General features: G+C 44.5%; 1 protein-coding gene across 3 annotated transcripts in view; it reads right to left on the minus strand.

Annotated features, from left to right (window-relative positions):
• Nucleotides 1-17,263, minus strand: part of ABHD2 (abhydrolase domain containing 2, acylglycerol lipase) — a 59,635-nt gene extending 42,372 nt beyond the window's left edge. Inside the window, exons 1-4 of one of the 3 annotated variants that reach the window (XM_073304158.1) lie at nucleotides 17,124-17,263; nucleotides 14,996-15,126; nucleotides 6,074-6,166; nucleotides 2,788-2,988 (exon numbers count right to left, since the gene is read on the minus strand). In XM_073304158.1, the coding sequence (XP_073160259.1) occupies nucleotides 2,788-2,981 (194 nt within the window). In that variant the 5' untranslated portion in view covers nucleotides 2,982-2,988; nucleotides 6,074-6,166; nucleotides 14,996-15,126; nucleotides 17,124-17,263. Of the gene's footprint in view, nucleotides 1-2,787; nucleotides 2,989-6,073; nucleotides 6,167-13,686; nucleotides 14,142-14,995; nucleotides 15,127-17,123 lie in introns of those variants that run through there. The other 2 variants (XM_073304157.1, XM_073304159.1) reach the window with 2 other exon arrangements.
• Nucleotides 17,264-17,663: the final 400 nt, after the last annotated feature.

Here is a 17,663-nt window from a genome sequence, read left to right on the forward strand (position 1 = left end):
TTTTAAAATATAAGTGCAGCTGAAGGCTGTGAAGCTGGGACTAAACCAAACCCTTAGAAATCATTTCAGGCATTTCCTACAGTTTTAAAAGAAAGCAACCAAGTTATTCTCTCATTTCTACCCACGTGCATTCCCTTTCCTGAAAGCTCCCTACTGCCAGTCGCTCACTCACTTTAATAATACCTGTTAACAGGACACTACTTTTCCAACATGTACACTGAATTTGAAGTTACGGATGTCTGGAAGCCAAAGGGTGATCTTCAGTTCACTACTATAGAGAAATAGCTGCACCAGTGGGGGATTTAACAGAAGGTGAGTACAGACACTAAAGGAGGAGAAATTGTGGCACTTACTTTGCATTCATGTTTGAAGAAAAAAAGAAAGCTGCATAATCAGCTTCCCTTACACTCTAAAACAGTTAGTATTTAATCAAGCCTTATAGGATACTACAATGGAGTATAAGCACAAATAAGTTCCATGTAGTGTTGGTTAATTACTCTTGTGAATGATTTGCATGCACATTTACAGAAATTTAAATATTTGTTTACTGTAAGTCTCTGGAAATGGAAGTTAAAATATATCCTTGTCTCTATGTATTTCATTATTAAAATTAAAGATGTCAGAGATCCACACTACCCCTCCCAAAGGGAGAGTACCTCCTTTTAGACAATAGTTACATGCTGAAGAGAGCCCCACTCATCAATCCAGACTGACCGCTAAAGTTTTCAGATCAGAGCTTTGACACCGTGAGTTCTGTGAGAACGTGGATAGTAAACAGTGCAATAATGCACAAGGTGTTACGGTCATGTCAAGGCTCTGTGGAAAATTTACTCTTGTATTTCCCCCAGTTATTGCACAACAGAATCACAACCTTTAAGTGTTGCATTATCCGTGTTTTTGATGTTTATATTCTAGAGGTGCCTTAGAAAAGGGAGGATCTAGACTTTAACAAAGATAAAAATCAGAGACAGATGGGGAAGACCAATGACCCTTGCAACAGGCTGCGCTGAGTACATCCACCGGGACTTCATCTTCCTCTGGAACACTGAAGGCCCCAAGTCATGTGCCTTCAGAACTGCTGATCAGCATAATCCTGTGTTTGTGAGCAGAATCACCGGAGTAGAACCTCTAATCCCAGAGAGTGTTTGATCAAGTACAGTATGTTAATAATCCATTGTCCCCAATGAATATTTCTTGCAAATCTGGGAACAGATGGATGGTCTTGAGCTGCAGCGCTGGATTGGGATTTTGGAGATGAGAACTGAATCTACAGTTCTGCCACAGGTTTAGTGTATGAATTTGGGAAGTCACTTAGTTAGAGCCTCAGTTCCCAATCTGTAAAATGGATATAATACTTTCTTCCTCCCAAACTTTATTCTGTCTCTTTAGACTGTAAGCTTTTAGGACTCAGGCTATGTTCCGTTGTGTTTGCACAGCACCTAGCACAATGAAACCCCAATCTTGGTTGAGGCTTTAGATCCTGTTGGAATACAAACAGTGTTCCTGCCAGCATAGAAGTAATTAGACTCTTTTCATTCCCAAATAAAAGTTCAGGTTAATTCAGTAATCCTTGAATTCTCACAGATTGAATCAGTCAATCAAGACAGTGTTTCAGAATAAGGACCTCAAGATATTTTCCTTTCCTTGTGTATAACCACTTAAGAAGCTTTAAACTGAAGTCAGTTTCCTTCCAAAGCCTCACACACAAGTTAACATAGATTCTTCCTCAATGTAATAGGCCAGTATTAAGCATTTGATTTTACTTCTCTCTTCTTAAAAGTTACGTCGACTTTGCAGACAGCAGAGTAGGTAAAGTTTTGGCCTGATACCTTAAAGGGTCACTCCTTTCAGTTAACTAACTGATGCTAGTTTTACAAACCTCCCTCTCAAAGAAGAACTGGCAAGAACCAGCATGTCGTTGCTTTCTTATTTATTAGACTGCTATGAAAGAGATCTGTTTTGCTCAACATTTTGATTGTTTCACCCATCTTGAAATGACAACGGCAGGCACTCTGACAGGTGGATTGAAGAGCTCTTATACTGCAAGTTCTAGAAGTGTCAAAATGCTCTGTGAGTCATTGGAGTGTAGGAAGTTACAACAGATATCCCCTACACTTCCCACAGGAGGAAGCATGTTGTGCTGGGCCCCATTCTTCCATAGTGGGGAACACAGCACAATGATGTAAGCCAAGACACGGACACTGACTGGGTCAGAAACTGCTTTTCCATGCATTTGTACAGCACACAACGCAATGGGTGTGCCTATATTGCAGCTGGGAGCGAGCCTCACCGCCAAGTAGAAAGACTTGGGTTAGCGGAGCTCACACTAGCATGCTAAAAAGAACTGTGTGGACATTGTGGCACTGGCGGCCGCTCAGGCTACCTATCTGAACTTGAACCAGGCAGCGGGGTGGGCTTCAGCTTGGACGGCTACCTGGAGCCTCCACCGGTGCTGCTACATTGGCCCAGCTATTTTTAGTGGGCTAGCTCAAGCCCAACTAGCATAAGTGTGTCTACCCGTGCTGAGGGGTTTGCTCCCAGACATGCCCAACGAGGCCTGGATCCTGGGCAATACTGTAACGATTATTTGGAGGGGCTTTTTTTATGCCAACAAAAATAGGTCCCTGCCTTAGTTCTGCAACTCAAAAGAATACCCTGCCATCTATTTATACCCAGGTTTATGGTGTTCTTGTACAACTGTATGCAGTGGGTTGAGAATAGCTAAGCTTGACTTCTCTTCACAGCATAAAACAGTTAATTAGTTGTATGGCTGTATTTATCACTCACTCTTTGGTCAGAAGCGGGCAGGATTTGAGCAGGAAGCGCGACAGAGCAGTGTCCTGGTAAATGAGATCAGGAGGGGCAGTTGGGCTCTTTAGATTCAGGCACCGAACGATGACATAGAGAACAGCAGCGACTGCAGCCAACTTCACCCCATCGAACACGGCTGGCAGCTCGGGGGTTTCCAGCATTGCATTCATTTCAAATCTAGAGACAAAGAAGAATAATCTTTTTGCAATGTATTGACACATTTACACAGCAACTCAAGCTGCAGTATGAAATACAGAATCCCGCTGATAGTGCTATAAGGAACGCTTCGCTGCACAAATAAATACTCCCATGACAGGGTCCACTCAAAACAAGCCACATCTGGAGTTGCCTTGCATTTTAAGACTCTAAAGTCATCTTGTGTGGGTCTGGTACAGACAGGGGGATCAGTTAGGGAGGGAGATTTATTCCTACTCAGTGTTGCATTACGATTTCTGTAACGTGGGTCTCTTAAGCATCAAACACTACCAAGATCCCAAAACCACTAGCTGACTGCAATGTCTCCAAAGAGTGCCCAGCACAACTGAAGGTGGGGGTGGTGCCATGCTTTGGGAAGAGATGAGAAACCAAGACATGCCCAATTTCTCCTCATAGTAGGATAAGCCATAATTCCACATGAAGTCTCTAGAACTGTCATACCACTGTATCACTCCACAACAGCCTGAAAGAGGCTAATGAGTCTGAGAAGGGGGAAGTTAACCAGGTAGGCCACAGTGGAGGGGAATTTGATGGACTAAAAAAAAAATCCCCTGAATGAGGACATAGCCCATCTGTAAAGGAACAGGAGGGGCTATGATAGAAACCAGGAAGCTGGCAACAGAAAGAGGCTGCAGGGAAGCTGTCTGCAGTCACTCCCTGGGGGAAGGGCGGTGTGTCTGAGCCTACAGAGTTTTAATCTGCAGAAGGAATGGCAGAAGCTCCCTAAAAGTGGGAAGACCCCCCCCCATGTCACCCCTTCCCGCAAGGCCCCTTCTCTGCTCGCTCTATTCCACCCTCTCCTCCACCACCCCTTATGGCTGGTAAAAAGTGTGAGGGCATAGCCCTCCTACTTTTAAAAGTGATGGGACCATGGTCCTCTGACCCCCTTTGTTCCGGCACCCCTGATCTGCAGTCACTCCTTGGGAGGATAGAGTTTGGGCTGACAAACCCAGAGGGAAACCAGAAGGTGTAGGAAAGGCTCAGGAAAAGGCAGCAAGGTTTAGGATGGTGCAGACCTTGGCTGCTGATTAGAGGGTCCCTGAGCTGGAACCAGGAGTAGAAGGAAGGCCTGGGTTTGCCTACCAGTCACTGGGGAAGTGGTACCAGCTGGGCAGCGAATGAGAAGACTGCCTGGGACCCTTACTATGGAAAGACTGATATCCCAGAAGGGAAAAAACGCACAGTGACCTGGTCGGAGGACCAAGCCACAAACACGCAGCACCCAAGTCAGAGAGCGTGAGAGAGAGCGAGCAGCAGGGCATGTAGCAAACTGCAGAAAGGAGTGTTGGACCAGAGTGGAGCTAATCCCCAGACACGGCCAGAAGGATGCGCCCTAGAAGCGAGTGGACTCAGGGACAGTCTAAATCCTTCAGATTGCTTGAAGATAAGGACACCGGAATGTGTGTTTGGTAACGGGATACCTATTCTTTAGAAATACTGAACCCCCCCCGGAGGAGCAGTGTGGGTCAGTGGATTTAGAGACAAGTTTGACATGATGACGCTACCATGAAATAGCGTCAAAGTGAACTCCTCACACTGAACTACATGATAGGTTAAAGTAAACAATCATGTTATCTGAATCCTCCTTATCATTAAGGCTATATTTTAGTCACGGGTATTTTTAGTAGAATTTATGGACAGGTCATGGGCAGTAAACAAAAATTCAAAGCCTATGACCTGTCCATGGAATTTACTGTAAATCCCTGACTAAATCTTGAGTGCTCGGGAGGTGTGGTGGGGGTGGGAAGAGGCGTGGCCAGAGGGCTCCGTGTGCTGCCTTCATCCCAAGCGCCGACTCCGCAGCTCCCACTGGCCAGAAACCATGGCCAATGGGAGCTGCGGGGATGGGGCCTGTGGGCAAAGGCAGCATGGGGAACTGCCTGGCCATGCCTACACCTATGAGCTGAGGGACATGTTGCCGCCTCTGGGGAGCCCCCCCCCCCCCGAGGTAAGCACCACCCAGAGCCCTCACCCCCCTCCTGTGCCCCAACCCCTTTGCCTAGCTCTGAGCCCCCACCCACACCCAAACTCCTGCTGCTCTGGGAGTTGGGGGGGAAAGGGAGGCATGGTGGCCCAAGACTGCCCCAGCAGCAGCCACTGGAGAAGTCACAGAGGTCCTGGAAAGTCACAGAATCCATGACTTCTGAGACCTCTGAGACAAACTCACAGCCTAACTTATTGTTGCCCAGGAACACAAGGATTGCCAGAATGGATCAGACCAGAGTTCCATCAAATCCAGTAACCTGACAGTGGATAATCATAGAATATCAGGGTTGGAAGGGACCTCAGGAGGTCATCTAGTCCAACCCCCTGCTCAAAGCAGGACCAATCCCCAATTTTTGCCCCATACCCCTAAATGGCCCCCTCAAGGACTGAACTCACAACCCTGGGTTTAGCAGGCCAAAGCTCAAACCACTGAGCTAGCCAACACCACAGGCTTTGGAGGAGATGCCAGAAACCATGCAGTGGGCAGATATGGGATAATCTGCCCCTCATAGTATCAAATATCCTATCTGGGTATCAAATGCCAACTGAGTTTGTTATTTTTCCACTTAGGCTTACTGTAGTTCTGCAACCAAGAGACAAGATTGGGATTAAAAACCCAAGCCCTACACTAACTCCTTAGAGACAAGATTATGCAAAGAAACACATGGATCTCACACACTTATAGAGTCATAGATATTAAGGTCAGAAGGGACCATTATGACCTAGTCTGACCTCCTGCACAATGCAGGCCACAGAATCTCACCCACCCACTCCTGCAATAAACCTCTCACCTTCATCCCTCTGTATATGACAAACTATGAGAGTCTTCAACTTTGGCCTAGCCTCTGCTCCAGAAGCAGACATGCAACAGTCAGCCTCTATGTACAAATCACAGAAATGCAGAACTAGAAGGGACCTTGATACTAGGTCTTCAGCTAGCTACTGTTCTGGTAAAGGAATCTATTTAAGCAGAGCCAGAGCTAAGCGGGCAATTTTTCCTTAGCCCTTCTCTCCCCATGCCAAATATTAATTCATGCAAATAAATGAGAGAAATATTTACCAGTGTTGCTTGGTCTTCAGAGCTAGAAGTATTCAGGCAGTCCTCAAAGGAGCAGAGTTTTACTGTTCAGACCGACGTTCTAGTAGAATTACCCTAAAATAAAACCACAAAGATCACATTACCACCACTTCCAGTAGAGAGATATGCAGCCTAACAGAAAGAACACAAATTACTGTGTAGAGGTCCCACTGCAGACAAGAATGTCTGCAAGGCAAAAAGATAATGGTAATTAACTTGTGTATGAAAGTCATGGTGACACAGTGTACTCTTTGATACATCTGCTTCATGGAAGCCTTTTTTCAAACACAGATTACTCTAGTTGACCTACCCTGTGTAGCAATCCTTGAACTGCACAACGTAAGTATTTTCACGGCAAAAGACAGATCCCACTTTCATTGCAGCATCCTGTAAATTCACACATGCTGGAAGTGAGAAGCACCTCTCAAGTGCAAGGCTGACTTGTATTTGAAAAGACAGGACATGAGAAGTGGTACTGTGCAGGGATCATACACAGCTGCCAGGATTTCCTGCCATTGCAAGGGTCTACCAGGCCTCTTCTCAGCTTTCTGTAGACTGTACAGCACCAGCATTGTGGAATTGCTAAGCTGTCAAACTGAAAAAATTCTTTCCATTGCTTTAACACAGGCTTAGCCAAGAGAACTCTTACTTTAACAGATGGAAGCTCATTTACAAACTCTGTTTGGCTTCCACACTTTTGGTATCACAATTTACAGCATATCACTCTTCAGCAAGATTGTGACAGCAATCAGGAGGTCCAGACATGCCTATTTAATTAACACTAGTATACACGTGTGCCAACACTCATGGCAAAATCCGGTATGTCATGACACCGCATTAAGGCAAGTGAAAAGGATATAGCTTCAGAGGCCAGTCACTTATACTTCACGATTAGCTCTTCCGATCCCCTATATACACCAATCTGGAATCCAAGCTTCTGGAGAAGATAATCACACCTCTGTCTTCCACCCTCCATGACCCACTCAGCAGCTCTGCATGTATTATTTTAGAGAACATTCCATCAGCCAGGCTCTCCTGCACTGGGTCCAACCAATGATATTTAACTGTCTTTACAGGAAAGCTCTTAAATTTGTGTGCTCTCAAAGGAACTTCAGTGTACTTTTGACCAACTGTTGACAAGTTGGCATGTTAGAAGCCATAAGATGTCACTAGAACTATATTTACAGTGTAAGAAACAAGAGGGATGAAAGTAAGTCCAGGGAAGTTTAAGGTGGTGACATTTTTTAATGTTTTAACCCACATTTCCATTAAAACAAGGTTGCGGGGAGCCACATATCAAATGATTATGATGGTTTCTCCATCATTTGAGGTCTTCAAATAGACTAGATGTCTTGCTAAAAGATGTGCTGTAGCTCAACCAGCAATTATGGGCTTGATGCAGTAGTTAATGAGTGAAATTCTATGGTCTCTATTATGCAGGTGGTCAGACTATATGCTCATAATAGACTATATGGTCCCTTCTGACCTTAAAAATAGTCTAGGAATTATGTGGACAGGATTGTGTCATCCTGACCGTGTTTTCACAAAGTCAAATGTTATGCTAGCGCAGCAGTTAAGACTGTCTAAGTGCCTCCCTCTGACCTACGTACAGCAGTATGTCACACCAAGCTGAGTGTGACATACTGCTGTACATAGGTCAGAGGGAGGCACTATAAATGCTAGGGGGTTCTGTTAAGAAATAAGTCCACAAAAACCAAATATAGGACAGAAGTCTTTGAGACAATTTAGATGAGGATAAGCCATGCAAAAAGTAGCAGAAGTCAGTGAGAAAGAAACGGGCAGAAGTCAACAGGCCTCCCCACAGGAGGCACTGCTGAATTAGGACAGTTATTGAAAACATGCCATTGAGAGTAAAACAAAGTTGAAGGTAATTGCACACTCTGCACTAAATATTGGAGGTTACAGCAGGTATACTAGTTTTTAAAAGTCTGTTTGCTTATGTTCAGGCATGCTCATGCATACAGAATTAATGTGTCAGGAATAGATTTGGTTTGTGGCGGGGGGGGGAGGAGGGAGCGGTGTTGGTAATGCATTAAATGGTGTCTTCTGCATACAAATACCTGTAATTTCCACAAGGGACAAATTCCGCTCTTACTGACAGGTTACCGTACATCTCAATAGCAAGCTGTACGAAGGATTGCATTAAATACAAGAAGAATAAAACTGTACATCTGTTTCTTGCAGACTCAGTAACATGTGGATGGCAAGCTATCCAACTGCTATTTCAAATTTTATGCAATTACATGAAACGTTTGCATCCACAATCAGCACAAATAAGAACTTTTTGTTCTGCCTTTTCCTCAGAGATTCAAGTCAATTGACAATGCCACAAAAAGGGTACCTGCCAAAAGCTGAAAGAACACCCTAAGGAACTTCTGATCATTTGGCAGGAAGTCCTAAGAAGCATGTTCTCAGACAAACCCTGCACTCAGGGTCCCCTTATTTAGCACCTGTGAAGATAATCTAATCCTCTTGGAAATGAGACCACCCAGAGCACATTAAGCAACTGTTAATGTGCGTCAGCAGGGTCCCCACAGACAGACAGTGGCAGGCTACTGCGGGACAGATTCAAATCCCAGCTTGCAGTGAATTAACTGCTTGTACAGACAAGCTCTACGAGGGCAAACTGAACAAATCAAAGTTGCAGCACACAGTTCAGTGCTGAAAGACCACTCATAGCTTGTGCCAAAATCAGGGCTCAAGGGAGGGATTTGCTTGGTCAGTCAGTCAGCCTTCAGAACAGAGGATCTGGCTCATATCACGTTCTGACAGAAACTTCCTGGCTAGTGCCTTTGGTGGATTTTGAATTCTTCATTACATAGCACACAAGCCAGATATTTAAAGTGTAGAGGTGCTGTAAGGTTCTGGGAGAGTGTTTACATTGCACAAGGCACCATCTAGCTGGGGCCAGATGGACAGGGGTGTTCAGTAAGTCATCTGATTTTATGGAGAGCAGCTGGCATCCAAAAGACCGACTCTTGGAGCTAAGCACTTTGAAGAGATTTGCCCATACACTTAAGCGTTCTAAGCAAATTTACTTTTGAAAACTTTGCTTGGATAATTCTGTAAGTAGGGACTCTCTTTTGGCCTTGCTAACAGAGACCCTTTAAATCTAGTTTACAGCCAGAGCCTCTTGAATCTTTCTTCCCTTCTCCCAAAAGAAACTGCTTTGATTCTCCTTAGCAGCATGTTTCAACAGAACCATTTTAGATATAACACATCACAGGTAGCTCTTGCATTTTGTCTTCCTTGTTCCAAATCTGGAGTTTTCACAACCCATTTGACAGATTCTCTATAATATTAACTGCTGCTCCAATTAACTTTCCACAAAGGAAACTCGCAGATTCCTGCTTGTCAAAAAGAAATATGGCAATTTCAGTACATTTAACCACAGGGTGTACAGACCAGATGTACACGGATATAAAACCGTTAGGGCTCTGCTATTGCCTTGATAAGGTGCATCCAACTGACTCTTTATCTTACAAAGCAAAGAAACTCGCCTGTACTCAAGCACACTCCCAGCCTTCCCTATGTTTGCTCCCACAACTCAAAATACAAACATGCTTATGAAATAGCAGGGAACCAGGCAAACCAAGCTAGTGCCTATAAGCAGACTGCATTCAGAAATACATTCATTCTTTCTTGAGAGTACCCTTTATCAAGGCTAGGTATAGAACCATCATAATGCATTTTGCTGCATTAGGGTGTATCAGCCTGACCACATCACAGAATACGGAGAGCTATCTTATCTAAAACTATGATTAGGTTTGGAAACAAGATCTATGATGTGCAGGTGATATGTCACATGGGAGATGTTGCTGAAGTCCTTTATGCATGGATCAGAAGATATGAGTCTGTTACTCTGCTTCAAGGTAATAGCAGGTTGTTTGATTCATCAGATTAAAGCAGAACCAAGACCCCTGCCCCATTTAATTGGCAACACTGAAATAAGTAGAGAATCCCTTATGTGCTGGAACCCCAAAGAATGAACCAATATTTGTCCTTGTTTTGTAGGGTAACTGCAACATAGATACTTCATGAGTTATGATAGATAACTTGCCTAAACAGAAAACAAAACAAACAAAAAACCCAGGCAACCTTATAGGTCTCCAAATAATTTATGTGGATAAAGTACTGACCAATCCTTCCTCCAACAGGTGTGTAATACTGTGTAGCAAGTTATTTATCTAACATGCTACCCACTGGAGAGAGAGTTACACTAAGCACAAGGGAAATACACAAATCTCAGAGCACCTTACAACAGCACTCCATTACTGCACAGTCAGTCTCTTCAGTGCAATGCTACTTCATTAAAGACCTGGGCAGGATGCTGCTGGCATCAAGTCATGGCTACACGAAGCAACACGGAAGTTATAATCTGATCTTTTAGGCCTATTAAACAGGACCTGTGTAACTATCTAGGAGGCCTGTTAGGTTCCCTCACAGTATTTTTAAAAAAGCACAGTCCTACTGTCCAAGCCTTATGTATATTGAGCCCTTTCCCTGGTAGGGAGCCTGAGGATTCCCTTCTCTGCACTGTCAAAGTCCCCACATCAGAACTGTTTTCAGCCAAGAAGACAGGAAACAGAGCATATTGCAGATGCTCTTTGGTCAGCTGTAGGAGTTGCAGCTGAGTGATAAGATACACTTCATCCCACCCAGGGCTGAGCACTCACCAGAGCTTCCTCTGCAAAGTAAACAAAAGACAAAGTCCAAAAGCACTATGCAAACTGACCAGCCTCAAAATATATTTAGAGAAAAATACCTACACAGTCAACATTAGAGGGAACAGTATCTCCCGGTGAAGCCCCACGGGGTTATCTGTGCAGTCTCCCAGCACTTGCAGGAAATGTTCAAGCAGCAATAGTGCTCAGAGAATTCCATTTTCTGGGACCATGCATGAGAAGAGGAATCTTGCAGAGAGCCCTTCACACAAAGCATGTTTGCAGCCAATGAAAACTAGTAGCACGAGTCTAGGGGAGCTCTTTAATTTTAAGTTTTACATTCATAAATTCAAAAACTAAAAACAAGGCAACATCATTTCAAGACTGAGAGGAGCAGAAGTACAAGGACCACTTTAAAGAAGCCCAACACATAGTCAGCTAGTTAAGAACAGTACACAGAATGCTTCTGGCACATGCAATTCTTAGCTTCTGGTGAGGACTGACCAGGAATGCAAGATATGTAAAGCCTTCAACTCAGTCGAGAGCTCCATCCATTGATCTTTGGGTTTCTAGAAAATGTCACCCTCCACACCCCTCTCATTCCCCCCCAAAAAATCTTTGCAAAGGCACAAAGGGCAGTGAGATGCCAAACTCCCAGTGAAACTCAGTGAGTACTGTAACCTGGAAAGGTTCTTAGGTGCCTATTTTCCTCCCCAAAATTAGTTCACTTTAATACTTTTAACTTAGTTCTGCCTAACTAATCATGCATATTTCTCACAGTATATGCACTTCAGATATTAATGCATGTCTGAACAGCAACTAGAAAAATGGGATTCTGACTAGGATTACCAGGTCATACCACAATACAAATTTAATAAGTCTAAACTCTGCATTTCTGGTTCATTAAAATGGCTTTCCTTGCCAGGCAGAACCTGAAACCCTGTCCCTACTACGTATGAATCAAAGGATAAATATCACTGCCACATCCCATGACCCAACCAATTCTTGCCACAATTTGCCTACAGAAGGGCACATTCATACCATATTGCCAGGGGACCCCAGACTCCAGCCAGGTCAGAGGCATCAGCTGGTACTATACAACATGTGAGGTTTAGCACACATCCAGTATGTAGCTTATGATTGTAGATTAAGTATACATTAGAATTAAACAGTTTGCACTCTCAGTGTACTGGTGTGCATTACATTTAGTTATTTTGACACACATAATGCCTTCCATAGACATTATATGGTGCAAGCTCAACCCCCAAATTAGTTTTTTTAAGGCAGAGCTTTGTCACAATTCTAAGAATGCTTCCATGTTTATTTTTACTTCCAGTACACACAAATGTGTTTGGAATTTATTCCCGTGGAAAGATTGCATCTGAATCTGCTGTACTGAGCTAATGCTTTAGAAGCAGAAAGTGAAATCATCTAGATTCCAGCTATTAAAGATTATTGGGATTTTTTGAGCAGACAACCTGAAACTGTAAAAAGCAAACAACTAAAATTGCGATACATTGGTTAGATTTAATTTTCCTCAGTCTTACAAATCTGAAAGATGTAAAAACACCTTATTTAAGTGACAACAAAAGCTCTTTTAAAGAGGCATTATTGAAGAGGCTAGCATTCCTGAGAGCTCAATCTAAAGTGACAAAGAATGCCAATGCCCTGGACAGATCTCCCCGCGATTCCACTTCCGACTACCTATTTTCATGCTGTTTAACTGAAGTGATGCAGATGCTGAAACAGAAATATCTTAATGGTGTGATGCAACTTCAGTACCAGGCAGCTGTTCTACTGTTGCATGTATGCAATGACACAGGGGAAAAACACAGCCTTCTCTACCATAGGACATATTGGGTTTGTTTCCTACCACGGCTGCTAGCACTAGCAGCACTGAATTTATGTTAGCAATGGGAGTGCTACCCTGGAGCAAGTACCAGAATTGTAAGCACCATGTTGTACAGAAGTCCTTTGGGTAGTGTTAAATTGTGCTTAAAATGCTGCCAACTGCCTGCACCCCTCTTTCCATTAGCATTCCCATCATTGCTACCCCCGGAGATGTACCAGCGACAACGGTGGCTGCTTTTTTTTTTTTTAATAAAGCAAAGAGCTTAGTTTAAACGGCTGTTTCCCTCCTTGCATGTTGACATTGAAATTGGTTGTCTGGTACTGAAGTTCATCAACCCTTTTAAATACACGATTAACTTATCCATCAGATGAACCTTTAACCAGATTTGGCTTTTAAAGAAAGAGTGGGGAATGTTTGTTTGTGCAGATGATCAGATTTCAAACGTTTGGAGATATTAAAACAGTTAATGCATATTTTAGACTAACAGCAGCAGGTGAGGTTTATTTTAACTTTTATGTAATGCTGAATAATCTTTAGAACAAATCCAAAACAATAACTGAAAATAACTCTAAAACACTAACAGAACTTCAGAAAACCTTAATATTCCATACAACATATTGGCACATGAGCAGGTGAAATCACTAGACCTGCCACCTAAAGCAAAATTTGGTTAAAAGCTAGTTTGTGCCCAGGCTGAGACCTTGTATGTCAAGATATATCCTGGGTAAGTATTACTGGCAGTATTACAGGCCACTGAAAGTGTTTATTATAAAATCCTAATGCCACCACTAAAATTAATTGGCAATCTTTTGTAAACACAAAAGGGGAACAGAAAGGCCAAGGGAGTCATTACTGCAATTAGCAAACTTTTTACTTACAATTGTTAAATACAAAGCAGCCCAGGTAGCCAATGGATGCTACAAATCCCAATCCAGAGAGGAACTGATTTTGTACTTACTAATTTCTAACTGCTTTGTTCACAGCTGTCTCCACCGCACCTGAGGGCCAGACACCTAAACCCCATCTTTTCTACAACTTGGAACCAACTTGACTTGTACCTGCCAAGCAAATCCAGAGTGTTTTTCTGGTTATTCCTTCATCACTTCATCCACCTCAACGATTACCTCCACCCACAACAGTGTTGATATTTTAGATGGTGTGCCCTTCAGGATAGGGAAGCATCTTCGAGGGTGCGTCTTTACATGTCACACAAGTGTTTCTCGCACCTATGGATGCTTTATAGCAATGCTAACCTGATAGCATCTTGGATTAGCTCACTAAATAGGAAGCCCAGACCTGAAGAGAAAAAGAGGGTTAGAAAAAGTTTACTCAAAAGCCAAAGCTCCATCCAGAAGAAGCTGTGTTTTACAGTGGGGGATGGTGACAGAAGGGATATACAGCCACAGCCCTTCCTGTAAGAAGCTACTCCATGCCCAGGGGAAACAGGGAGAGCTTATCCCTCTCCAGCACCAGTAAAGCCTGGGTCAACTTCCATCCCCCACTGAGACTCAGTCTACATGACAACTTATTTCAGCATAACTATGTCTCTCAGGGGTGTGGAAAATCCACATCTCTAAGCAACATAGTTATACCGACCTACCCCCAGTGCAGTACCTCCTATACTGACAGGAGAGCTTCTCCCGTTAGCTATTGCCACTCAGAGAGGTGGAGTACCTATGCTGACAGGAGTTAAGGTTTGGCAAAGGGAAAAAAAAAAAAAATATATGGAGAGAAGGGGACCAAAAAAACCAAACAAACAAAAAACCGTGCAGAATGTAGGTCTAGCCAAAGTCCAGTTGTTAGAAGTGGCAACCAAATACAAAAGAAAGTAGGTCTAATAAAATGAGGAAGAGTACAGTGAGAATTCTAAAATGGCTGAGCTCCTTTTTACAGCCCATCTCAATGAAACTGAGTTACGACAATTAAGCAGTAACAGCTATTTAGCTTAATAAAACAGCTATTGTTAAAAAGGAATAAAATGAAAAACTGAACACTTTGTACCAGTCAGTTGATTCGATTAATAAGCCCGGCTCACAGGCATTTCTAGACCAGCAGTCGTGAGAGAAAGGAAGCATGGCAGTCATCTTTTATATATTTAAAAAAAAAAAAGAAGAAATAGCAATCCTGGTACTTACCATGACAATAGGACAACTATAACTTCAATCAAAACCAAAACAAGTAGTTATCTAGAGGTTAAAGAAACCGGGAACTATGTATGTATAGCTGTTTGTTTAATAAAGAACTAGTCACTACAGACAAGGAAGAGCTTTTAAAAAAATAAGTTACATCAGTTGATGAAAGAAATATAACAGTTGTAACACATGAACGGCAGTACAATATTTGACAGTGTAAAACATGAAATCTTACCTGGAAAACCCAAACTGACTCAGATAGAGCACTGTCTCTCAGACTGAGAACTGAACAAACCGCAAGTGGTAGTCAAAGGACATCTAGAGTTGGTTACAGAATGCCAGAAATATGGCAGTGCGGGCCCAAGGCTATTAGAGAGACAAGGTTGGTGAGGTAATATCTTGTATTGGACCCCCCCCAAATTGACTGTGAAGTCCTTAAAAACATCATAATCTCTAAACTGCCAAGAAAATTGCTATATAGTCCCTGAAATCTAACCACTAGCTAGTGATCAAATCAGCAGAAAGAGAGGGTGCCATCGTAATCCTCAACTGTGGTGACTATGTGAATGAGACCAACTGACAACTCTGATACCCCCTACAATAAAGAACTTAAAGAAGAACCCCCACACACACCACAATTTACCCATGCCTACCACAACACGTGGTGTACCTCATTCAGTGCATAATCAAAGACATTACCTCACCCACCTTGCCTCAAAAATATATCAGGTGCTAGGAGTTGGCCAGGGAAGGAGGTAGCAGAGGGAAAGGTATCCAGTAGATAGAATAACAGACTGAAGTGAGACCTGAGTTTTAGTTCCCAGGTCTACCACCACCAACTTGCAACCCAAGTCATTTCACCTCTATGTCTCAGTTTCCAAGCTGTAAAATGCAGATAGCAAAACTACCCCACCTTTGCAGAGCACTTTGAGATCCCTGGATGAGGAGGTGATATAACAATGCCAAATATTATTGGGGACAGGAGGATGGGAGGGGTGCAGCATTTCATATTATGCACATTTTTATTTAGGATCTTTATTAAATGACATGGAAAGACAGATTATGGCTTATTAAATTTGCTGATCCCAAATTAGAAGGGTACTTCAGACACCAGTGAGAACAAAGTAATAATACAAGGAAAACAAGAGATTAACGGAATAAGCAGGAAAATGGAAATACAACTTAGATAGCTATAATTTATAGACTAAGGCAAATAATCCTTTTTCTCTAATGGGAAGGTGACACTTGGAAAGTAGGAACAGCTGAAGGAGACTTAGGGGTGACAGTGGACACCAAACGAGACATGAGTTTGCAATGTGATATGGGTGCAATAGAGACTAATGCAATTTTGGACTGCACATACAGAGGCATCTGATCACCAAACTCGGAGGCAACTGTCCCTTTATATAGAACTGAAATAATTGCACCTGGTAGACTGCACAGACAGATGCTGATGAACAGAAGTAATAAAAGTGCTCATAAACTGGGGGGATTGAACTACAAAGAAAGAACTAAACAGCATAGCTAAATGGAAACAGGGGAAGGGAAGAGGGCAAGACATGAGAACAGGTTGCAAATATCCAAAGCGCGTAAAGCCTCAGGAAGGGTGAGAATTTTTTGTCGTGGGGATGGGGGAGGAAGAGCATGTTAAGAAAGGGAGAAAGCAGATAATGAATGCCAGAGAACATTCTGGAGGTCAGATGCACCCACATGAGGCATGGGCTCTGTAAAATACAGGTGAAAGCCTGTGACATTGGGGTAATTTTGAACTGGGCTGCACAGAGCACCAGTCAATGTGTGCAATGAGGGTACCCTTTCTCTGATGTGGGAGGGAAGGGCTTATCATCCATAGGGGAAGGAGAGGGCCAAACGGATGGGGGAGAAAGAAGATGGTCCTTGATTCCTGCCCAGGTCCCCCACCCCACAGATGGATGCAAGGAGGGATGAGAAAAACACCATATCCCTGCCTGGCTCCCCACCAGTAGACGGATGTGGAGTGGGGACCTCAGTCCCTGCGCAGCTCTCCCCCCCCCCCATCATGGGGGAGGGGGAACGACACTCGACCCATGCCCAGCTCTTCCCCCGCATCATGGAACCGGGGGAGGGGCTCGATCCCTGCCCGGCTCTTCCCCTCCCCCATGGATGCGGGGCCGGGGTGAGGGGGGCGGACACTGGGTCCCTGCCCGGCTCTTCTCCCGCCCGTGGGTGTGGGGTGGGGGACACTCGGTCCCTGCCCGGCGCCCACTCCCCTCACGAGACGGCGGGGGGGGGGGCGGGAAGAAGGGAGAGCAACCGATCGCTACCCATCTCCCCGCCCTGCCCCCGGGCTGTTTGGGGTGGGTCTCCGCCCCTGCCCGCCTCACCTGTAGGCCCAGCCCGGTCGCTGTTCTCGACTCTTCCGGCACCAGTTCCCATCGATGCGCAGCCGAGCCGGCCCTGCTACCAACTACCCCTTAGCAACCTCCCGTGCAATTCGATTGGGGACTGGCCACGCCACTCTCCCCTCAAAGCGGCTTCAGGTTGGCCAGTGGGCCGGCGTGGGGGTGGGGAAACGCTCGCACCCTGTAGCTGCTCAGCTTGTGGCTCAGTAGCGCGGGATCCTTGGCTTCCATTGGCTTTCAGTCCCTGTCAGTCAGGGGTGGGCGGTGACTGCTAGTGGCTTTATGACGGGGTGCGTGGCGAGAGGGAGGGGCAGAGGCCAGGGGAGCTGGTCTCTTCTTGAGTCACTTGGCACGCCCTGGCTTTTCTGCGGGCGGGGCTGCCCCCTGCCAGGCCCCATGCACCTGGCTGCTGAGAGCCCAGGGGCCTGGCTCCCCACTGCTCTGCAGCCTGCCCAGCCCCCATGAGGGCCCCAGCTCAGTGCCAGGCCCTTAGTCTGACCCTAAATCCAGGGTTTCCCCTTT

Source organism: Lepidochelys kempii, chromosome 10 (genome assembly GCF_965140265.1).
Source record: "Lepidochelys kempii isolate rLepKem1 chromosome 10, rLepKem1.hap2, whole genome shotgun sequence".
Lineage (NCBI taxonomy): Eukaryota > Metazoa > Chordata > Testudines > Cheloniidae > Lepidochelys > Lepidochelys kempii.